This window comes from Eucyclogobius newberryi, unplaced genomic scaffold (genome assembly GCF_026437365.1).
Source record: "Eucyclogobius newberryi isolate DKJ021-1_F unplaced genomic scaffold, fEucNew1.0.hap1 SCAF_12, whole genome shotgun sequence".
In the NCBI taxonomy this organism is placed as follows: domain Eukaryota; kingdom Metazoa; phylum Chordata; class Actinopteri; order Gobiiformes; family Gobiidae; genus Eucyclogobius; species Eucyclogobius newberryi.
Window position 1 is genome coordinate 20007321 of NW_027315746.1, and position 20916 is coordinate 20028236.

Below are 20916 nucleotides of genomic sequence, written 5' to 3' on the forward strand. Positions count from 1 at the left end.
CAATCGTGGGCATTGACAGAGCAGAATGGCTACATCAAACACATTATAGTTCAGTTTCAGTCTGCAAAGGCAGTGGGAAAATTCTATTCTTGTATTCATAAGGCAAAAGCTAGTACTGCTGTAGGAGTGATGATACTTTAAAATATCATTGTGAGAGTTGTTCTGATGAAGGCCCTGAGAGGTTAAACTTAATAAAACTCTCCAGCGGGAGCACTTTTCCAGTGAGCAGGTCTGTGTCCTCTGCTGCTTTTGTCTTGCAAGAGAGATTTCCCTGCTGTAACTCCCAGACCACTCTCACGCTAAAGAAAGACAAGGTAATTGGACTGTCCTCTCAAAGTGAAAGTGCTCCCTTCTGAGAAGAAGCCACCTGACCATCACTATAGAGTCAAATCCACACATAAGTGCAATTGAATTAGAAGCGTACAGGGATTAGATATAATAAAGAACTATACCAAGAGAGTGGATAAATGCGTAGTGGTTATTATTGAAACACTAAGGTGCCCATGATGCTTGGTCTGGAATGGTCAATTAGAAAAAGAATCTAACGGTTGGTGACAAGTAAGATAAGATAAGATAAGATAAGATATTCCTTCAGTGATGTGTCAGATTCTGTATGTTGAAGAAGGTTAAACTAATTCCAGTAGAAACATGTGGGAATGTGACTTAAGTTATCATAATGTCATGTACTATGGTTTGTGCTACAGTTCATGGAGATCTGGGAATAGACCAGGGTTTACCCATGTGTTTGAAAAAGCACTTTGTTTATCGGGGTCAAATGCAAAAGATCTCCAGAGACATGGCGACATCACCTTGGGATGTTGACCTCAGACAAACAGCGAAGCAACAAATCTCCTGCACCATCTGTGTCCAAGCAAAACTGTAATTTATACTTGATGACCTTGAACTATTATGGTTATGCGTTGTAAGAAGATATTATGGATTATCGGGCATTTGGGACAGTGGGATTACCCAACAGTCACTGACGGTCACTCAAATCCAGTTTCAATCCAACAAATTGAATTGTTTTCGCACTGATCACGACTTATTTGTCTGGGTCTCTTATGTAGGTGAAAGGGTATCGTGTCTACTACACCATGGACCCCTCTCGCCTCATGAATGAGTGGCAGATCCACAATGTCCAGGACAGTGTCATCACAACCGTTCAGAACCTGATTGCCTCAGAGACATACACTATCCAAGTGCTAGCTTTCACCTCTGTGGGGGATGGGCCCGCGTCTGACCCAGTCCATGTAAAAGTCACACCAGGAGGTTAGTACTTATGAAAATGTATTTACATCACATTTATTTCTGAAATGTTTTTATGTCATCAATTACAACACTACTACATGTGCATGCGTTTGTTGAAGGGCTGCGAAACTTAAATGCACAGGATTCTTTTGTTAGTTTAGCAGTTCATTTCAATCTTCTCTCAAATGTTAATGCACCAGGACATTTTTTATATTTACACTTTGAACACTTTAAATCCAACTACTGAAATAAATCTTATCTTATCAGAATCCCAATGTTTGATATTTTCATAATTTGTCATAAGATATATTGGGCTATAACATACTCATTTGTTTTAGTGTTTTCTTGTGTCAAGATGAACCTTTACTGACGATCTAAAGTTCAACATGTTAAAACTTAGATCATGCTCTAAAGTTGGGAATTGAATGTTGGACTAAGGTTGTCTTAGTAGTTATTATATACAAACACATATTATAGTTGTTGAATGTCTGTTTTTTGTGGACACAGTCAAGTAAAATAAGCAAAATCAGTATTTCTACTCGTACAAGTACTATAGTGTTTTTCATGTCTTCCCACTTACAAAAAAGGGTGATATTGATTAATGAATTTGATCAAGATTTAAAAATTTCACACAGCATGGGTATGTTTTTTTAATTTTCTTATCTTATTTTAATAGTTATGTTGGGCACCAGCCTTTTTTAGGCAATTAACAAATTTCAAATCAAATATCCAATTTAATTAACAGTTAATTTAATCTGAAGGTTTGTGAGAACGCAACCGTGACATTGACCTCTTTCCTGGAAACTTTACCAACTGTATTTAATGAAGATTTATTTACCAAACAATTTAACAGATAAATATGAATATATAATATGCAAATGAGTCATTAACAGAGGAGAGACTAGATATGAGCTATCTAGTTGTGTGTTAGAATTAAAGTTGTTTCTAAGGTGATCTTATCAGTCAAATTGTGAAATGTGTGCGTGCGACAAAGAAAGGGAAGGTCAGAGTATCCAACATAGCTGACTTCTGCAGAAGGTCGTCTATGTAGAAGTCAGGCCGCCCAGCAATGGATAAGGGTCACTTGATCTGAATTCTCCTTGGCTCTGAGACGTTCCTCCGAAAGCAGTTGCACTGGTCCAAAGATGAATTCAATTTGAAGATCGGCCTTGATCCAAATTTGTTTTAGACTTGAAAAGTTGCAAAAAAAAGTCCTTCACATTCACATCAACAGGCACGGTGGGGGAAGAGAGTAAAGTTAGCTTCCTCGAGTGTGGGGGTGGGGTGGGTCTGTGCAATGTCTTAGCTAGGCCGGCTCCTGGATTTCGGTGAGTCAGGAAGACTGATCAGATGAGATGGAAGTGGATAATTAATTGTCCATTGTGTAGGCTAGATTACCAAATTGCACGAACAAAAAGCCATTCACAAGACAATATTGAAATTACCCACAATTTTCAATGTAAATTCTGCCTGTGAAGGCTTTAACTAGATGAGATTAGTAAAACAGCATAGTCTTTTTGCTGGGTTTTAGCTTTCATCTTGGGAAAGAAAATGGCTTGTTATTTTGATTTTATTCCAGTTTCAAATTGAGAGCAATCATTTTGGGAAAAGTTTATTCCAATGTCCAAAGCACAAAGCCTCTGCTTGTGGCAGAGACATCATAAAACCCCTGAAGGACCCCCAAAAAGGGGATGGTGAGCTATCTAGCAACAAAAGCCCTAATGCCGTCTTTTCCTGTCCCTATGGCAAAGCTTGAGGTCCTCTGTAGGTCGGTTACATCATGATCTATTAAGATTCTAATTCAAGCGATTTACATAAAGTTGTTCAACGCACTGGATTGTGAAACGTTTCTGTCAGCTCATCCTGTCAGAACAACATTAATCCATTTAAATGTACTAATTCCACCTGTTTGGACTCAATCCTGTTGGTGTAAACAGAGCAGCGATTAAGAGCTAAAAATGTGCCACTCCTCCGCTGCTCATGACAGTGTGACAGCGTTTTTGTATTGGAGAAGTACAAATATGGGGGAAATATTTTCATTTTCTTCATGGAGGACCCAACAAAGGAATCGCAAGTGATTTTATTCCTCTTAAAACCACTGAAATAAAACAATACTAAAAACAGTAGGTCTAAAATTGAAAGAATCTCAACCCCAAGAATACATCAAATATAGTATTAACACCAATGTATATTCCTGTGTTCAGTCCCAGGCCAACCAGGGAAATTCCGGGTGGGTAAAGTGACGGACACTAACATCGAGCTAATCTGGGAGCCTGCGTACACCAAAGAGAGCATAGTCAACTACGAACTCCTCTACAGACCTGTCAAATTTGGCCGCGTGGTAAGGCTTCCTCTTCTCGTGTGTATGTGCGAGTGTGTGTGTGTGTGTGTGTGTGTGTGTGTGTGTGTGCGTAGACTGCTTAACAATGCAAAGGGATAAAGGGTAGATAAAAAGAGGGGTTTGAAAGATTAATGCCAGTGTCCAGGGCCTCAGCAGTGCGTGGTGACTGTCTTGTCAGCTGTTATAAGCCGTGTGTCTGTGTGCACTCAGCCTCCCCTCTGCTCCTCTGCTCCTCTCCACTGCTCTCACAGGAAAAACTGACCTTCGGGCCAAGGAGTTCGTACACAGTGGTCGGCCTCCAGGCAGATACCGAATACTCCTTTTCCCTGGCTGCCACCTCTAACAAAGGCCTGGGAGCGTTCACCAATGAACTGGTGCAGAGGACGTCACAAGCCAGTACGTCTCAATTTCGCTGGATTATACCTGCGGGCACACGGTTATATCCAAGATTGAATTGTGTTGGAAATTATATAGAGTGATTACCCTACACACATAACAGCTTTGCTTCCTGGATCCTGCAGCATCCATCCTCACAGTTCTCCATCTATCTTGTTTATCAAACCATACATCAACCCCTCTCCTACGCATTCCATTGCTGTCTGACTGTGCCTTTCTCACTGGCTTCTCTCCTGGAGCAGGGCATGCTGACAGATGGAGACAGAGTGGCGAATAATGTTTCACTCTTCCTTTTCCTTGCCCTCCTTTCACTTTTTCTACTCTATCAGTGTCTAATGTCTTTGAAAGGGCAAAAGTGTGTGCCACTTATTGGCTAACAGCCAATAGAGAGAAGCATTAAAGAATGGCAGTTTGGCTGCTGTGGTGACAGGTAAGTAACAGCCAGTACATCATCAGTGCTGCACCTTTTTCTTTGGCTATGTCTATACTAATGCATATTAATTTTAAAACATAATCCTTACTTTTCTCATCATCTAATCATATTGGCTCTATCTTTACAAATACAATTGTCAAAATTCAGATATTTAATATCTGTGTGACTTAAATTAAATTCTGACTAAACTGCATGTTCAAAATGTCCCTTTTGGGGCGGCCACAGCGTATCATATCATACATCTCTCATTGATTTACCCAAGCTTTGAACCGGCACAAAGTCGATACTGATTTGGGATCCGTTGTGGCTTGATATACTATAATAATTACAGTCTGCACAATACTGTATTGTGCATTTTATGTTTATTGCACACAATAGCATCATGTATTGACTGACTAATGAAATAAGATATAACACAGAAAACGGTGCAAGTCTCAAGCCAGATGTGAGATCAAGTTCAGTCCATGTTGTGCGGCTTTAGAGGTAAGCATTTGCAATCACACTTTGGGTCCGTGTCTTCAGATCCGTTGTAAGGCTGATTTCAAATTGTGCCCTGAGCAGTTCTCTTCTACTACCAAAATGAAGTGGCGTCCAAGGTGGTACAGCGGGATAGTTTGCAGGTTGCCAGATAAGGGACTATTTCATGCAACAGAATTCATTTCCTGGGGAGGTAATGCGTGCTGCTTTGTTATCGCCAAGCTTTGGTGCACATCTAGATTGTCCCCAGAGGCCGGCTGAACACTGGCTGTACGGCTGAGTGGAGAGATACTTGAACCTGTCAGCTATGACTATTACACCCCCGCACATGCTCACACAATTCTATAAAGGCCTGGCCGTGCACATATGGTCCAGATGTTGTGTACAAACTTGCCATTTTACAGCTGCAACTTGAGGAAAACTGTTGGCAGTGAGTGATACGAAGGATTCAAAAGCTAGTGTTTGCTCCAGTCCAGACTACAACTGTCCTTGATTCGATTCTTGTTTTCAATTCATCATTCCAGCCTGACTTCCCAATATCCATCTGAGTGCCTTTCTCTCCCAGGGCTCCTGTGTCTCTTTTATTGCCTCCTAAATCCTTTCAGCACTGTGTGAGATCTGTTTTAGTTTGTTTTTCTTTTTCTTCTGAAGCCCAAGACCTTCTCCTTGTCAGAAGTGCAAAATCTTGCTGCTGTACTGTATTATTTGTGCAGGATTACGGCAGGGGCCCGTCTGTGTAATGTATATATTTTGCAATAGTCTTGCAATGAGCTTAAGCCCCTAAAACCAAGTGTTGTCTGTTAAATTGTTTTTATATCTATATCTATACATTATTTTATTTTATTTTATTTTAAATATGGATCCTTAAATATAGCAGCTTTGTGTGAGAGGCAAATGTCCTCCTGCTATAATTACATCGTCTACATCAGGTCAATATTCTTGTCTCTGCTTTATTTCATTAGGCTCAGTGCCTAACAGTGCCTATTAACATTATGTGGTTGCTCCCTTTATGCCTGAGTCATTGTTGTCTTTGTTGGAACTTTCAGTTCAGTTTATTCTTTTGTTGTCCTTTTTTCCTTACTTTTCCCTTTGGCTTACATCTTCCCCTCTTTTGATTTCCTTTTCCTGTTTGATGGTTGTTCCTAAACCATTGTCCCTGTCCAACCAGAGCCCTCTGCTCCGCCTGAAGGAGTGTCCTGTGAGAGTGTCAGCTCCACCGTGCTCAGAGTAAGTTGGAGGCCTCCTCCAGTGGAGGAGCAGCATGGACAGTTAGCTGGTTATGAGCTGAGCTATCAGAGAGTGTCTGGATCCGATGGCGGGGGACAGGGCCAGGTGAAGGGGCTGACTATCCCCCCTCAGCAGGGGCACACAGAGGTAGAAGGGCTGGAGAAGTGGAGCTGGTATAACATTACAATGGCTGCCTCGACTGCTCGAGGAACAGGACCAAAGAGCGCGGCTGTACTGTGCAGAACTGATGAAGACGGTAAGCAGCAGACCGAGCTGTAGCTCTCAGCTAATCAGCATTGATCCTTTTTTCTTGGCCAGTCTGCTGGTCATTTAATTACTCTTGTGTGTTTAGTTCCCGGAGCAGCACCTCGTCAGGTTGACGTCCAGCCTCTGAACTCATCAGCATTGCGTGTCACCTGGCGACCTGTGTCGCCACGGCTACACCAGGGCCAGATTCGAGGTTACCAGGTGCACTTCAGCAACACAGGGAGCAGTTATGCACGAAACCTACCCCGGATCAAGGACCTCCTATTGGACGAATCCCAGGTGACTGTCTGAATATTTGAATAGTGTTTGTGTGTCTTTAATCCTCAGACAGCTTCTCTCTTTTGGGGCTTTGACTTATTCTCTTCTCTGGTCTCGTCTGGACTCCCTGCGGCGAATCGTGTCTGTGGGATAAGATGGAGGAGACTGACTCCACTCAGTATGTGAGTCTGCCGTCCTACCCTCTCCATATTGTAAAATATTCCCCACTTGAGATTTGCTGACATGTGGTTATATAATGCTTCATGATTTTACAAATATTTAATGACAAAAAGACAATACTATATGAGTTAACGCTTGCAATTGTTGCTCTAGGAGATGATTTTGGATGGGCTGAAAGCAGAAACCTTGTACTCAGTGTCAGTGGCTGCATACACCACCAAAGGGGATGGAGCACATAGTAAAGCAAAACTGGTGCAGACCACAGGGATTGGTAAGCACATACTTATGTATTATATTCCTGTACCTAAAATATTTAAGATTTATAAAGTAATTAACTTGCACACTAGTTTACATATATCCTCCACTTGTTTGCAGTTCCTGGCCCTCCATCCTTCTGGGTGCGCCCTAGTGTTGGTGCATCAGTGGTTATTCAGTGGGCTCCTCCACCAGACACTTCTGAGTCTGAAAAAAAGGGCCAGCCAATCGATATTCTGGGCTATCGGCTGCAGTTTGGTCTGAAGAACAACTCCCTGAACAACTCAATCGATTTCTCTCCCCAGGAGAGGAACTACTCCCTCAGTAACCTCTCCCCGGGAACGCCTTATGTGTTTGTTGTCTCTGCTAAGAGTAGAGCAGGCTATGGAGCTGTGTCGCAGCAGGGCATAACCCTTCCAATGTGCCCACCGTCGGGACACCCCAAAATATCTGACTTTGTTAATGCCACTTGCTGTTCTCTGCAGCTCTCCTGGCAGCCCCCTGTCTCAGAAGACTGTAATGGTGCCATCACTGAGTACACGATTGCTTATAAAAAGGCAGCGAGCCAGAAACCCAGTGTTCTCCCTGATGCCTCTTCTGGACCAGCACCCCCTGTTCCCTCGTGGCATGTCACAGTATCAGCCACTGAGTCCAGCTACATCATAGTTGGCCTCAATCACAGCACAGCCTACGAGGTGCAGCTCAGAGCCCACAACAAGGCTGGGCCGGGGCCATTCAGCCCACCTCGGTTGTGCCAGACATTGGCCTTTGAAACAGGTAGGGCAGTTCAAATCACGTTTTACCTTCTTAGCACTGGCCCGAGTTCACAGCTCTTTTCCTTCATGTGGATTTCACTTCAAATCACCAAATAAAGTGTGGACTAGTTGTTCCAGGTCAAACGTGTGCACCACATTGAGACTGAGAGCTGCACAGTCCAAAGGAGCATGTGCTCCCCTGTCTCCCTCACTCACTTACCTTCATCACCTTCCCCTCACAACCAGCGGAGCAGGCTGAATGGTTGTCTGCTTCAAGAGCACAGCTTATCACAACCCTCAGGTAAAAGTCAATACAAGGCTTGGAAATGCAGTATTTAATGCAAAAGGTAAGTTGAGAGAGTTAATTTAGAAAAGAGTCATATCTGGGTCGATCTCTCCAGGTAAGCGTGTTTTGTCTGACAGATTTCCGCAGCTTCCTTTACAAAGCTTTCGGCTGACATGCTGATTTCAGAGTCAGACAAACACTTCCTAACACTATGAGAATGGGGCATGTCACGTTCCTATTGCAGCTCTGTCTCAAATCCGTTCTGCCGTCCACTCTCCTTCTCACCTGCTCATCCTCCTCAGCATCATGCCTCTGCTGCCTAACACTTCTGTCACGTTTTCTCCAGGGTTGCCATGGAAACCCGAGGACCTGGAGACTCAAACAAAAGCCTTACTCACAAGTAACTTATCTGTGCTCTTATCTGTCCTCATTTTAGATGTGCCAAGGAATTTCTCAGTCAATTTGGCCACAAAGACCAGTGTCCTTCTTACGTGGGAGTTTCCAGAGAGCAGTAACTCCTATCGCTTCACGGTATGTCTCGCAAGAGCTGTCAGCTTGTGTACAACTATGGGACCATATCAAAGCAATGATAAAAAAAAAAGGAAATTTAAATTGTCTAACTAGATAAAAAGGAAGGAAGAGAACACTGACATAAATCATTGTATCGTTGTATATTATGATATTAGGTACTACTAACATCAGACTTATAAGACATGAAGTGAACAATATCAAGTTGGTAGAAGGTAAGATTTAGGTCAGGTTTTTAGCATCTGCAGACGTCCTTCAGAACTTATTATTCTCTCATTAAGAATTTTCGAGTCTGTTTAAAGTGTACCACCTCTGTGAAATGTTTTTTGATACAGCTTTGACTTTCAATAATTCAAAACATTTGGGATTTATTTGACACTACAAACAATCTGATATTTTCACCTATATTGCCCATCAATCCCTCAGGTGGAGTATAATCAAAGGAAGATGGAGGTGGATGCACGTCTCCGAAAGGCTGTGATCCCAGACCTGCAGCCTGACACCAGCTATGACTTCATGATCACTGCTCCAGAGGGAAACATGGGGGGTCTTCGTCACCGCATCACCGCCAAAACCTCTCCACCAATCACCATCCGGCGTCCCGAGATTGACCACACCCGTGACACAGAAGCCACAGTCACCATTATACTCCCATCACTGGAGACTAGAACACCGGTCAAGTATGTGTTGTTTTAGGTGTAAAAAAACAAAACAATAATTTTGTTGTATGTACTTTTTTTTTTTTTTTTTTTTACCAGAAAGTTATTTCAATTAGGGCAGAATTTACAATTAGTCATAGCATGATTTTAGGCTGGAAATATTATGGTAACTGTCTCTTTATCATTACCAAGCAAATACTAACCTTATTTCCCAGTCTTCATGCGGGGTTAGGAATAATCAGATTACCAAGAAATACATTTAAAAGACCTGTTATTATTTAACATGCAATTATTATAATTACATTTTGCTATTTCCACCCTATTACCATGCTAATTCTGTTCTCTAAAGCAGAGTGCTACCCTTATATAACCTTTATTTAAGCAACACCAAGTGAAATACAAATTAACATTGTATATCGTATGCATCAGAAATGTATGTTACAGTGATAGAGTAATAGTGAAAGAGAAAGAGAAAAGGAAAGATTGGCGGTAACAGGAGGGAGCGTGGACTGTGGATTGAATATATATATATATATATGTGTGTGTGTGTATGGTGTTTTTGTGTAATAGTGTGTGTTACAGTTTGTCAAATGTCGGTTTTGTACAAAGATAAAAGGAAAATATGATTTACAAAGACTGGCACAAAGATGTACAAACTTGTGATCCTTGCTGCTGGAATAAAACCACCAGTAATTACTATATAGGCTTTGGATGTATGCACTAACCCTTAGAATGTTGCAGGAATTCACCTTAAACAGCGAGAACAAACTAATGTATTTGTCCTGGTTTTCCTTAACAGGAACATACATGTGGTAGTGGTCCCATTAAGAAGAGCCCGTGGTGTCATCAGACACCTCAAGAGCCCAGACGAAATGGACCTTGAGGAGGTGAGAGAAAACACAGTTTTTCTGTGCCTCAAAGCAGCAGAAGACCTATAAACACAACATAATAATATCACAGCTAGCAACTCCTGGCAATGCTTACCCTTTTCTAATTCAACATATTTTTTCCAACATTAGTCATGCATTTCCTTGTCTGTGTCCACGCTCTATTCCCCACAGCTACTGAAGGATATCAGTCAAAAGCAGAGAGATTCCAGACAGCAGAAGACGGTGGACCTCAGGCGAGCGTACATCACGGCCCGCTTCACACCTGCCACTCTGCCGGCCTTCTTCACCCTGGGGGACCAGCTGGACTACGGGGGCTTCGAGAACCGAGCTCTGGAGCCGGGCCAAGAATACGTCTTCTTTATTCTGGCTGAACTCAACTCCACAACTGGGGTATTGTCCTCTTGTTATGACTATATAGTACAATTGTGCAAAGGTCAGCGTTTATTTTCATGTTTGAAAAGTTTTAGCGTATTTGCTGCAATAATATAGTAATAGTGGTAGTAGTGAGAAAAGCCAATAACAATTAGTATTGTAAGTTATTCTGAAACTTTTGGAGACTCTTTTACAATTTACTTAATATATTCTACCAATAATAATTGTTCCAGTTTTTTTTTTCATTTATATTTGATACACCTTCCTTTATTCGCTGTCTTTTATAAAACTTGCCTTTGCGCATTACTCTAGCCCTGGCGATAAAACAATAAAATTCACGTCAGTCAAATTGTTGTTAACAAAAAGCAATAACCCTCATGCTTTCATCACCAATGATAATAAAGAGTGAGCGAGCACAACAGGAACTGTGGGAAGAGACGCTGGCCCTTGTGAAATTCAATCACACAAACGCACGTGCTGCTAGAAGGAATATAGATTAGACACTACAGTTGAACATTCACTATTTATAAACTAGCTAGCAATGTTTTGTAAAATTAGTGACTTGTACTTATGAATTTCCCTCCCATTAATTAATCATTCCTTTCTATAACAACTTTGAAATCAGAGACATTCGACAAGTTGTCAAATCAGATATTTAAATTATCACAAAAATACATAATAGAATGTTATAACATGACGAGGGCAGGGCGGGGGTTTGTGTCAGGAAGAGCCACATAAACGTAATTAATTATATCTTTATTTCTAGCATCGTGTGTGTCTAGATCTCTTTAAATAATATTTATGCTACATAGATGTCCATGATTAAGATTTATTTGTCATACAGTCATACAGTTAACCTACAGTCAGCAGTGCAATGAAATGTGTTCAGATGAGAAGAACAACACAATTAAATAAAAACATGCTTTTTCTCATTTAACATTTTTCATTATTCATTTTTATTCAGCACTTTTAATATATTATTTTGTTTAAACAATGTACTCAATTTTCATATTTTGCATACCTTTAATAAAACAAAATCCTCAATATTATCTAAATGTCAAAATATTGCACATCTCTAACCCTTATATTTCTTTTTTACAGAAAATGTATGTTGCCAGCCCGTACACAGACCCCGTGATCGCTCCGGATTCGGACCCCCAGCCTCTGGACGCAGGAGACGGTCTGATTTGGGTGGTGGGACCAGTCTTAGCTGTGGTCTTCATCATTTGCATTGTGATCGCCATCCTTCTGTACAAAAAGTGAGTGCTGCAGAATATACGCAAAGGTCGTTTTTCACTATGTTTACATGCACAACAGGAAACCCCGGATTACTGGCCCAGTTCACTTTTAACCAAAATGCTTGTAACAGATCAAAATACATGTAACAGATCAAAATACATGTAACAGATCAAAATACATGTAACAGACCAAAATGCTTGTAACAGATCAAAATACATGTAACAGACCAAAATGCTTGTAACAGATCAAAATACATGTAACAGATCAAAATACATGTAACAGATCAAAATACATGTAACAGACCAAAATGCTTGTAACAGATCAAAATACATGTAACAGATCAAAATACATGTAACAGATCAAAATACATGTAACAGACCAAAATGCTTGTAACAGATCAAAATACATGTAACAGACCAAAATGCTTGTAACAGATCAAAATACATGTAACAGATCAAAATGCTTGTAACAGATCAAAATACATGTAATAGAACAAAATACATGTAACAGACCAAAATGCTTGTAACAGATCAAAATACATGTAACAGATCAAAATGCTTGTAACAGATCAAAATACATGTAATAGAACAAAATACATGTAATAGACCAAAATGCTTGTAACAGATCAAAATGCATGAACCGGTGCAGTCAGATAAAGACTGGAGCTGAGTAGGAGGGGCATAAAACTGCACAAAGCAAAAAAACAGCAAGGTAAATATTAGACATATGTTTGGATGTGTACAAACTACGGTTTTGGTCCGCTACGTTAAAGTGAAAGTAAAAACTGCTGGAGCTTCAATGCTCAGCGCAGTTCCTAGCATGTCTGAAAATAAAATGCTCCAATTAAATTAGCTGTTGCTTAGCTATGTTTGCCAAAAGTGTGGTTATGTATGAGTATAGAGTAGCTGATGATTTTAATAACAATTATAGCAGCAATGTTTTTATGCTAATGTTAAATTACTGGACAATCCTGAATGTCGTTCAGCCCCTGCTAACACCTATTTAGGTCTGTGATCTGCTGTAAACTGGTGGTTTGGTTGCGCGTGCAAGTGCAGTGAGTATATTGTTTTGAACTTAATAGGAAGCTCAGTTTTAATGCGACATTTAAGGCCGATACTCCTTTAATTTGTTCCACTTTAGACTTTGCTCTGCTTCAGACTGCTATCAAACAGTCTGACCCTGCTCTTGGCCTTGCATATCTGCACAAGCCATCAACCTTTTGAATACTAATGCAATATATTGATTTTTCTCTCTAACAATCTGTCTGTTCTGTTCCTTTTCTACCCCTAATTATTTCTTCCTGGCTTCCTCGCGTCTGTTTCACTGGAAGCAGCCAACCTGACAGGTAAGCTGAAACCAGTGTCTTTGTCCATTTGATCTCACGACTAAACTGCTATCACTAATTTTTGTAGTAACAGTTGCTTCTTGTTAGTTCTCGTTAGGAATGATAGAGAATTGTAGTTTTAGTAGTGGTGTGTATTATTTTGCTGTTGTTTATCTATTTACTTTATTTCTAAGTTCCCTAATTACCACAGAAAATAACCCACTTCCCAATTAGAGCTGGAAATCTTAGTATCTCAAGATTCAGTACGATACAACATGAATATTACAACATACTGTGGTAATCGTTAAACTGCACATAACCTATGATACTTAAGATAGTACACTGTTCTATACTGCATGCTGCTACTGTGCTGTACTAGCTTTTGATGGATATTATCGGTAACGTAGCGGTTTAAAGACGGAGCTTTGTGGTATGTTTGATCACTGACTCATGCGTCTGTCTTTGTTTTTCTGAACAGCAAGCGAAAAGACTCCGAACCAGGAACCAAGAGTCTTCTTAGCAACGCAGAGATGATGGCGCACCACCCGACAGATCCGGTGGAGATGAGACGCATCAACTTCCAGACTCCCGGTATGTCTCAACAACCTGCTGGGAAAAAAGCCCCAAAAACACACCAGCGGCGACATTTGCATGAGAAAGTGTACTTCCCATCGTTCATGGTTTTATAATGAAATATTCATTAGGCTAATTTTACCCCTGCTGCGATTACGCCGACAAGATTGTAGAAGTACTCCTCCGCATCATAATTTGGCCAACGACATGTACCTGGCAGCGACTTGTCTTTTCTCGGCTCAAAATGGCTACTGCCTGGCTACAGTCGGTGCTTAGTCACGCTTGAGTCATAGCTCTGTGACAAAATCTGATCATCTCCGCTCACCCACCTTCCACATTCCCAGCTCCATATTACAGACAACACAAGTTCGCCATTAATCAAATCCGTCTCATAAATCATGAATGTGGTCAAAAACCGACATGAAACGTACTGTGCGGCGTTGAGCGTTCGTGCGTCTCTTTTTCTTGCCAACTGAAAACCCCACTGTGAGCTAACTACATGGTTTTGCCGCTTCTCGTCCCCCACGGAGCCAGATCTAACAACACAGCTGTTCTGTTCAATGGCACCAGGCTAATGCTGCAGAGCTTTTGTTTTTTTTTATTTTCTTCCACCCCTCAGTTAATTTACAGATTTAACATTAATACATCGATTTACTCATCACACTATATTTCTGTCGCGTACATGGAACCGCGTGGAAAGAGGTGCTATGTTTCATCACGACCGCAAAGGATTTCGTTTTCACTTGTCGCAGCCTGAACCGTTTTAATCCGGAGATGAAAGTATGTGATCCTGGGAAGCAGAGTAAACCCAGCGAAGTACAAAAAACACCTCCACTTTTTTCTTCTTTTATCATATATTTTTCCTATTTCTCTCTCTCTCATGGCAGCAACCTTGAAGCTGGCGCCACGGCTACTTTTTCTCCCCAGAGATGGGTGCTTTAGAGATGCTCAGTAAAGAATTTGTTTCCAAAAAAAAAATCCTGCCTGATGCTATCTGAGGTTATTGCGGTCATGGCTGTATAGCTTTGTCGTGCTTACCTGTGGGTGCTGTGGGTGCTGTGGGTGCTGTGCTGCAGAAAATAACCACTCTTTTAAACCCACATTTGGAGGTCAAAATAGAAGTTTTACGTAAACACAGAAGATTCTTTCCACATTCCAGACATACGATTAGGACAATTATAACTGTTCACCATGACACTTGTTCGTGGGCGCCACATATTGCATTGTATAATCCCCAAAAGTTGGCTGAGAAACGAGAGAAGTAGGTAAGGAGAGAGCCAAACACTGTTGGTCTTTTCAAATGTTCAAAAATGGTCGAGTGAAGAATCTACGTGGGGGATTAAATGGCCCCATATAACAGACAAAATGAGCGTATTAAACTGTGGTCATAATGTGCTATCGGAGTAGATGTTTTACCGCAGCACAATAGATTTTTTTCATAGAGCACCGAGGCGCATTATAACTTTAGCCTTCTCCCTTCTGGCCCTGTGTGGATTGTTCCTGTTCTCAGCGCTGTATTACTATCGGGCCTTTGATTTATCGGCAAAGATATTTGTGTTTTCCTCTCCCTCCAGCTGAGAAGAGAAATGACTGTTGGCGGCGGGTTATTTTCCTGTACGTGCGGACTTCCTAATTAGTGTTCTTTCTGTGTTTGTCTCCTCTTAAATTGTTGCTCCTCTGATCACACCGCCAGCAATATATCAAAGAACAAAACATTTACAAACAGTCATGCCTCGCCTCACTCTGTCCCAACACATGCATCAAAATTGATTTTCTGCCTCGGTGCCTTTCGTAACGACATGCAACGTTCCCTGATTGTATAATTATGAGCCCATCTTTGCGTATGCGCGCCGTCAACCTGCAGTAATTTGAGGCTGTCCGGGTGATGTCGCGTTCACCTTTTGAACTTTACCCTTTCTCTCTGATCCTTGTTATCGCGCAGGGATGATGAGCCATCCTCCGATCCCCATCACAGAGCTGGCCGAGCACATTGAGCTGCTGAAAGCCAATGACAATCTGAGACTGTCCCAGGAGTACGAGGTGGGAACGCATTGCTATTCTATATGAGTAAATGGAGTGGGCCTCGTTTTTTTTTATCGCTGTTAAGTCTTCGCTTCATAACGCAAATGTGATTTAACTGTTGTTTATCTGTGTGCTGATTATATGTTCATGATTAATTCAGCGCTACAATTTATTGCCGTATAAGTTGTCTACATTATGGAGTTGGAGCAGACAATCCATTATCTGCAAATGCACCACTTAATAGCTCCTACACACTCAAAAGCATTTGTGTCCGCTCTGGTTTCTCTCCCAGTCCATCGACCCGGGCCAGCAGTTTACCTGGGAGCACTCCAACCTGGAGGTCAACAAGCCCAAGAACCGCTACGCCAACGTCATCGCGTACGATCATACTCGAGTGGTCCTGGCACCCATCGAAGGTGAACAGTAATTACATCAAAGAAATACATTTGTTAGTCCTGGTGTAGAAACGTTTTTTAGATGAAAGATTAGAGGTTGGTTTGGATTCGGTCATAGACTTTTGGGCTGGAGAGAATTAGAAAGAAATGCATCTTATTTCCTGTGAAAAATATGGATCCAATACAATTTGCTGCCACTGTAGATCCCATTTACTGACTTATTTGGTGTAAAAAGTGAGACAAATTGGTACATTTAATTATTCAATCGTTTCAGTTATGGTCGGAAGGTTTAAAAAGGGTTCATTGATTGTCTGATGAAGGGAAAAGCATAATTATCTATTTCAATATAAGTCAGACAAGGTAAGTGTTAGATAAATCCAGAGACAGAGAGCGGAAGGAACGCACGATGATGGCTCAGAAACTGTGAAGTGCCTGTGTGCAGTGGCATGAGACTGACAAACAGCACGGGTGCATTCAAGTGCGGCCAACGCTCCCCAGAACAAGAAGGTAGAATGAGTTTCATCTGGAGCTCATGAAATTACACCCACACTCCTGTTTGTTTGTTGTCGCGTCGCCCAGCAGTAGCCGTCAGTTCGCTCGGCTGTTTCATGTCACGCACAGAGGTTAATTTGTGTCTAGAGCCTTTACAAGTGTCTCATTCGCAGGCATCTTGGGGAGCGACTACATCAACGCCAACTACATCGACGGCTACAGGAAGCAGAACGCCTACATAGCCACCCAGGGACCACTTTCTGAAACTTTTGGAGATTTCTGGAGGATGGTGTGGGAGCAAAGAGCTGCTTCTGTTGTTATGATGACGCGTTTGGAAGAGAAGTCTAGGGTAAGCAAGCCGGTTTTACCTACTGCCCCATTTACCTGAATCTACCGGCTCTGACGAATACGTCCGAGGAGGAAAATGAAAATGTTTTCCACATACGGCTTGTTTGTTGTAGATAAAGTGTGACCAGTACTGGCCAAGTCGAGGCACAGAGACCTACGGCATGATCCAAGTCACTTTGCTGGACACAATGGAGCTCGCCACGTTCTGTATCCGCACCTTTTCCTTACATAAGGTAAATGGCATTACCTTTTCATTACATTACATGGACTTATGTATTTTCTCTCCCTGGAATCCCCGCTATCGCCGATCCTCCAACCAGACAGACCGCCCTGTGTTGGCCTGAGATTGGAAAACTGTTGGAGGCACAGCCATTTCACATAGACCAGGGCTAATCTAGGTCCGTCAGTCTGTGGCCTACTTACAAACGCTAAAACTAGGCCAAGTGGAGCTTGCGACGGCAGAAACAAGTGTCTGCAATTGGAAAAATAGAAAACAAAACTATTATGTTTTTTCAGGCCAATTTCACACACACAATAGAATAACTTCAAAACACTGCGGTGACATCATATACACTCACAGGTGAAGTCGATAACAGATTCTTTCAAATATGATAATTTATCACTGGGAGCGGGATGTAACAGAACAGACGTCCAAAAAACCCAATAATAATTCACTCTCAATAAAACAGAATATCTAATGCTTTTCCTAACGCTTTGGTCACTGTATTATAAAATGTGACCCTTTTATGCCCTTCTTTCTGCTCTGTAGAGTGGCAGCACCGAGCGACGAGAGGTGCGACAGTTCCAGTTTACAGCCTGGCCCGATCACGGTGTCCCAGAATACCCCACACCTTTCCTCAACTTCCTCCGCAGAGTTAAATCCTGCAACCCTCCTGATGCCGGGCCCATTGTTGCTCACTGCAGGTGTGCCATCACATTATAGCAATATTTAGTTTAAAGGAGACATATTAACTCAACTTCAGTGAGCTTTTAATCTTGTTACAATATCAGTCGTATTTCCATTGGTTCACACATGTTTGAGTAATCATGTATTGTCTTGCAACTGAGGCTTGAGTGCTCGAAAATTCCTATTCCCACTCACATCCTTTATTGTATTTATTTGAAATTATTTGATAAAGTAAGGAAAAAAAAAAAAAAAACCTGTAAAGAAGTAATAGTGAGAGTGGTTTATCAGTTCTGCAGTTTTGAATAGGAAGTGAATGGTCTTGTTATTAAGCTGTTTTCGATCAATCTTACAGTTTATAAGACAACAACATGTACAATTATGAATGGTTTATGTTATAGTTTAATTATAAGTACTTGAAAAAAGCATAATATGTCTCCTTTAAGAGTTCAAAATATACTGACATGTTTCTTCTTTAGCGATTAATGTAAAGCAGGAGAATATCTATAATTGAATAAACGTTTCCCCCCTCAGTGCCGGTGTTGGTCGGACCGGGTGTTTCATTGTCATCGACGCCATGTTGGAGCGCATTCGGCACGAGCGCACGGTGGACATATATGGTCACGTGACTCTGATGAGGTCACAGAGGAACTACATGGTGCAGACGGAGGACCAGTACAGCTTCATCCACGAGGCGCTGCTGGAGGCGGTGGCCTGTGGCAACACGGAGGTGGCTGCCAGGAGCTTGTACTCTTACATGCAGAAGCTGTCCAAGGTGGAGAGCGGAGAGCACGTCACTGGCATGGAGCTGGAGTTCAAGGTAATGAATGTAAGGGTTTATTACTTTACTCTACCCTCACTATTGGTGATAACTGCTTGTGCACGAGGATTTTGGACTGGTTATGTCACAAAAAGAAAAGAATAAGCCATATCTTTAACGTATCCAAAGAATTTTGACAAAAAAAACTTTGATTTTGACCAAGAAAAGTTATGTAAGATAAGATAAGATAATCCTTTATTGTCCACACATTGGGAAATTTCATTGTTGCAACGCAGGTAGATACAGAGGAAAAGAACAGATAACTTACAGGAAGTTTTAAAAAAAAACACTCTTAATAGAAGAACTCTTATAAACAAAACTCTTATAAACAAAAACTTCTATAGACAAAATCTCTCATTTCATAATAAGGAATGGAGAGGAAAAATAAATAAAGATGAAAATAAAATTAAAATTAAATTAAATTAAAAAAAACAGCTAGCGTAAGACAAGATAATAACTAATAATAATGGTAAAATAAACACTCTATTTTCATCAGTTATATGCACATGTTATATACACATGTTTGAGGTCAAAATGCAGTTCTTCTTCTAAAAAAAAGTTTGTGGATTTAAAACGTTCAAGATCCTCAACTAAATAATGGCAAAGTAAACACAAACCAATGCCATCTTCTTCTGTGTTCAATATAACTATATAGAGAATTAACTGCAGCGTGTGCCAGTGGATTGGTCATGGTCATGAAATTAACACAAGCGGTTAATATTTGAGATTAAACTCATCATGCTCACCCTTTGAAGTGCTAAATATTATATGATTACATAATGTGATTTTTAAACAGTTTGGTTTCAATCATTTTCTGAGCTCTCCGATATATTGCCCCATTTCACATTAGCCAACACATGCAAAGGAGCCTAATTTAACCTGCATCTCAGCAAACATAATCTGTTTTTTCCACTGAGCCACCGCGATCACACACGCTTGTTATCTTTCCCTTTTGCAGCGTCTGGCGAACACCAAAGCCCACACATCTCGTTTTGTCACAGCCAACCTGCCTTGCAACAAATTCAAGAACCGGCTCGTCAACATCATGCCCTATGAGACCACTCGAGTCTGCCTGCAGCCAATCAGGGGCCTGGAGGGATCGGACTATGTCAACGCCAGTTACATAGATGGATACAGGTATGTTGCAGACACAAATATGACTTGACCCCTTTGTCCTCTTATGATGGCTTGATGAGTGACCGGATTGGATGGGTTTTCACCGCAATGCCCCTACCTGTCTTGTCCAATCACATCTGTCGTCACTGTGTACACATTCCCACTGCTGTGGCCTCCGTGAAGGGACATACGGGGCATTGCTTGTGATGATTCAGCTCCTCAGACTAGTTATACATGCGTGTATTTTGACTGCTCCTGTATTTGGCCTCAAGCTTAACTCTGGTGGAGTTTAAGTCCTGACTAAGAAGTAAGAAGTAGGAGGCTTGATACTTGTCTTGTTACGTGTGGGCAGGCAACAAAGAGGTTACATCGCCACACAGGGTCCACTGGCTGAGACCACAGAGGACTTCTGGAGGATGCTGTGGGAACACAACTCCACAATAGTGGTCATGCTCACTAAACTGAGGGAAATGGGACGGGTATGTACACACACAAGCTCATGTCACGTTCTACTCGTCAGTGGTTGCTAATGAGGGTTTTCTTGTGGTCTCTCAGGAGAAGTGCCACCAGTACTGGCCCGCAGAGCGCTCAGCCCGGTACCAGTACTTCGTGGTGGATCCCATGGCGGAGTACAACATGCCTCAGTACATCCTGCGGGAGTTCAAAGTTACGGATGCAAGAGTAAGTTAAAAGACTCCGTAACACAGCCTGACGTCCCGCTCCATTCCCGTTCTGTCAGCATTGTTAGGAGGCAGCAGTGCAAGACATGTCCTATCGACCACTGCTGCGTGTCAGTTATTTATGTGAATATGTGTAGCACCACAGGTTAGCCTAGCACTATCGACAGGCCACCCCCACATCACTCATTCATTGTGCTGCCTCAAGAATACCTTGAGCCTGCATTTGCTGATGTGCGCCGTACGCCAGTCATAGATAACTCAAGCTAAGCCAGGCCTGTCCTGACGCCACTTTGGCAGATGCTGTATTGATCCCCATTAAAGGGGAGTCAGAAAGGCTGAGCAGAAAAGAAGAAATGTAATTGCTTACTGAGTGGTTGACAGTAGCAGACGAAGAGACGTTACAGCTCAGAGTTAACCACAGCCACTGATTC

General features: G+C 41.6%; 1 protein-coding gene across 7 annotated transcripts in view; it reads left to right on the forward strand.

The window, feature by feature from the left end:
• The window catches only part of LOC140356390 (receptor-type tyrosine-protein phosphatase S-like), a 73503-nt gene that overhangs the window by 48834 nt on the left and 3753 nt on the right, over positions 1 to 20916 (forward strand). For 4 of the 7 annotated variants that reach the window (XM_072441279.1, XM_072441283.1, XM_072441280.1 and 1 more), the window contains 19 exons: positions 1068 to 1269; positions 3453 to 3589; positions 3841 to 3985; positions 8560 to 8654; positions 9078 to 9331; positions 10110 to 10197; positions 10372 to 10590; positions 11674 to 11831; positions 13142 to 13156; positions 13614 to 13726; positions 15651 to 15748; positions 16023 to 16146; positions 16791 to 16966; positions 17079 to 17198; positions 17735 to 17889; positions 18404 to 18689; positions 19648 to 19826; positions 20158 to 20284; positions 20361 to 20486. In XM_072441279.1, coding sequence (XP_072297380.1) covers positions 1068 to 1269; positions 3453 to 3589; positions 3841 to 3985; positions 8560 to 8654; positions 9078 to 9331; positions 10110 to 10197; positions 10372 to 10590; positions 11674 to 11831; positions 13142 to 13156; positions 13614 to 13726; positions 15651 to 15748; positions 16023 to 16146; positions 16791 to 16966; positions 17079 to 17198; positions 17735 to 17889; positions 18404 to 18689; positions 19648 to 19826; positions 20158 to 20284; positions 20361 to 20486 — 2817 coding nt within the window. Of the gene's footprint in view, positions 1 to 1067; positions 1270 to 3452; positions 3590 to 3840; positions 3986 to 6063; positions 6379 to 6474; positions 6669 to 6802; positions 6830 to 6980; positions 7099 to 7202; positions 7860 to 8559; positions 8655 to 9077; positions 9332 to 10109; positions 10198 to 10371; positions 10591 to 11673; positions 11832 to 13141; positions 13157 to 13613; positions 13727 to 15650; positions 15749 to 16022; positions 16147 to 16790; positions 16967 to 17078; positions 17199 to 17734; positions 17890 to 18403; positions 18690 to 19647; positions 19827 to 20157; positions 20285 to 20360; positions 20487 to 20916 lie in introns of all 7 variants that reach the window. The other 3 variants (XM_072441282.1, XM_072441286.1, XM_072441285.1) reach the window with 2 other exon arrangements.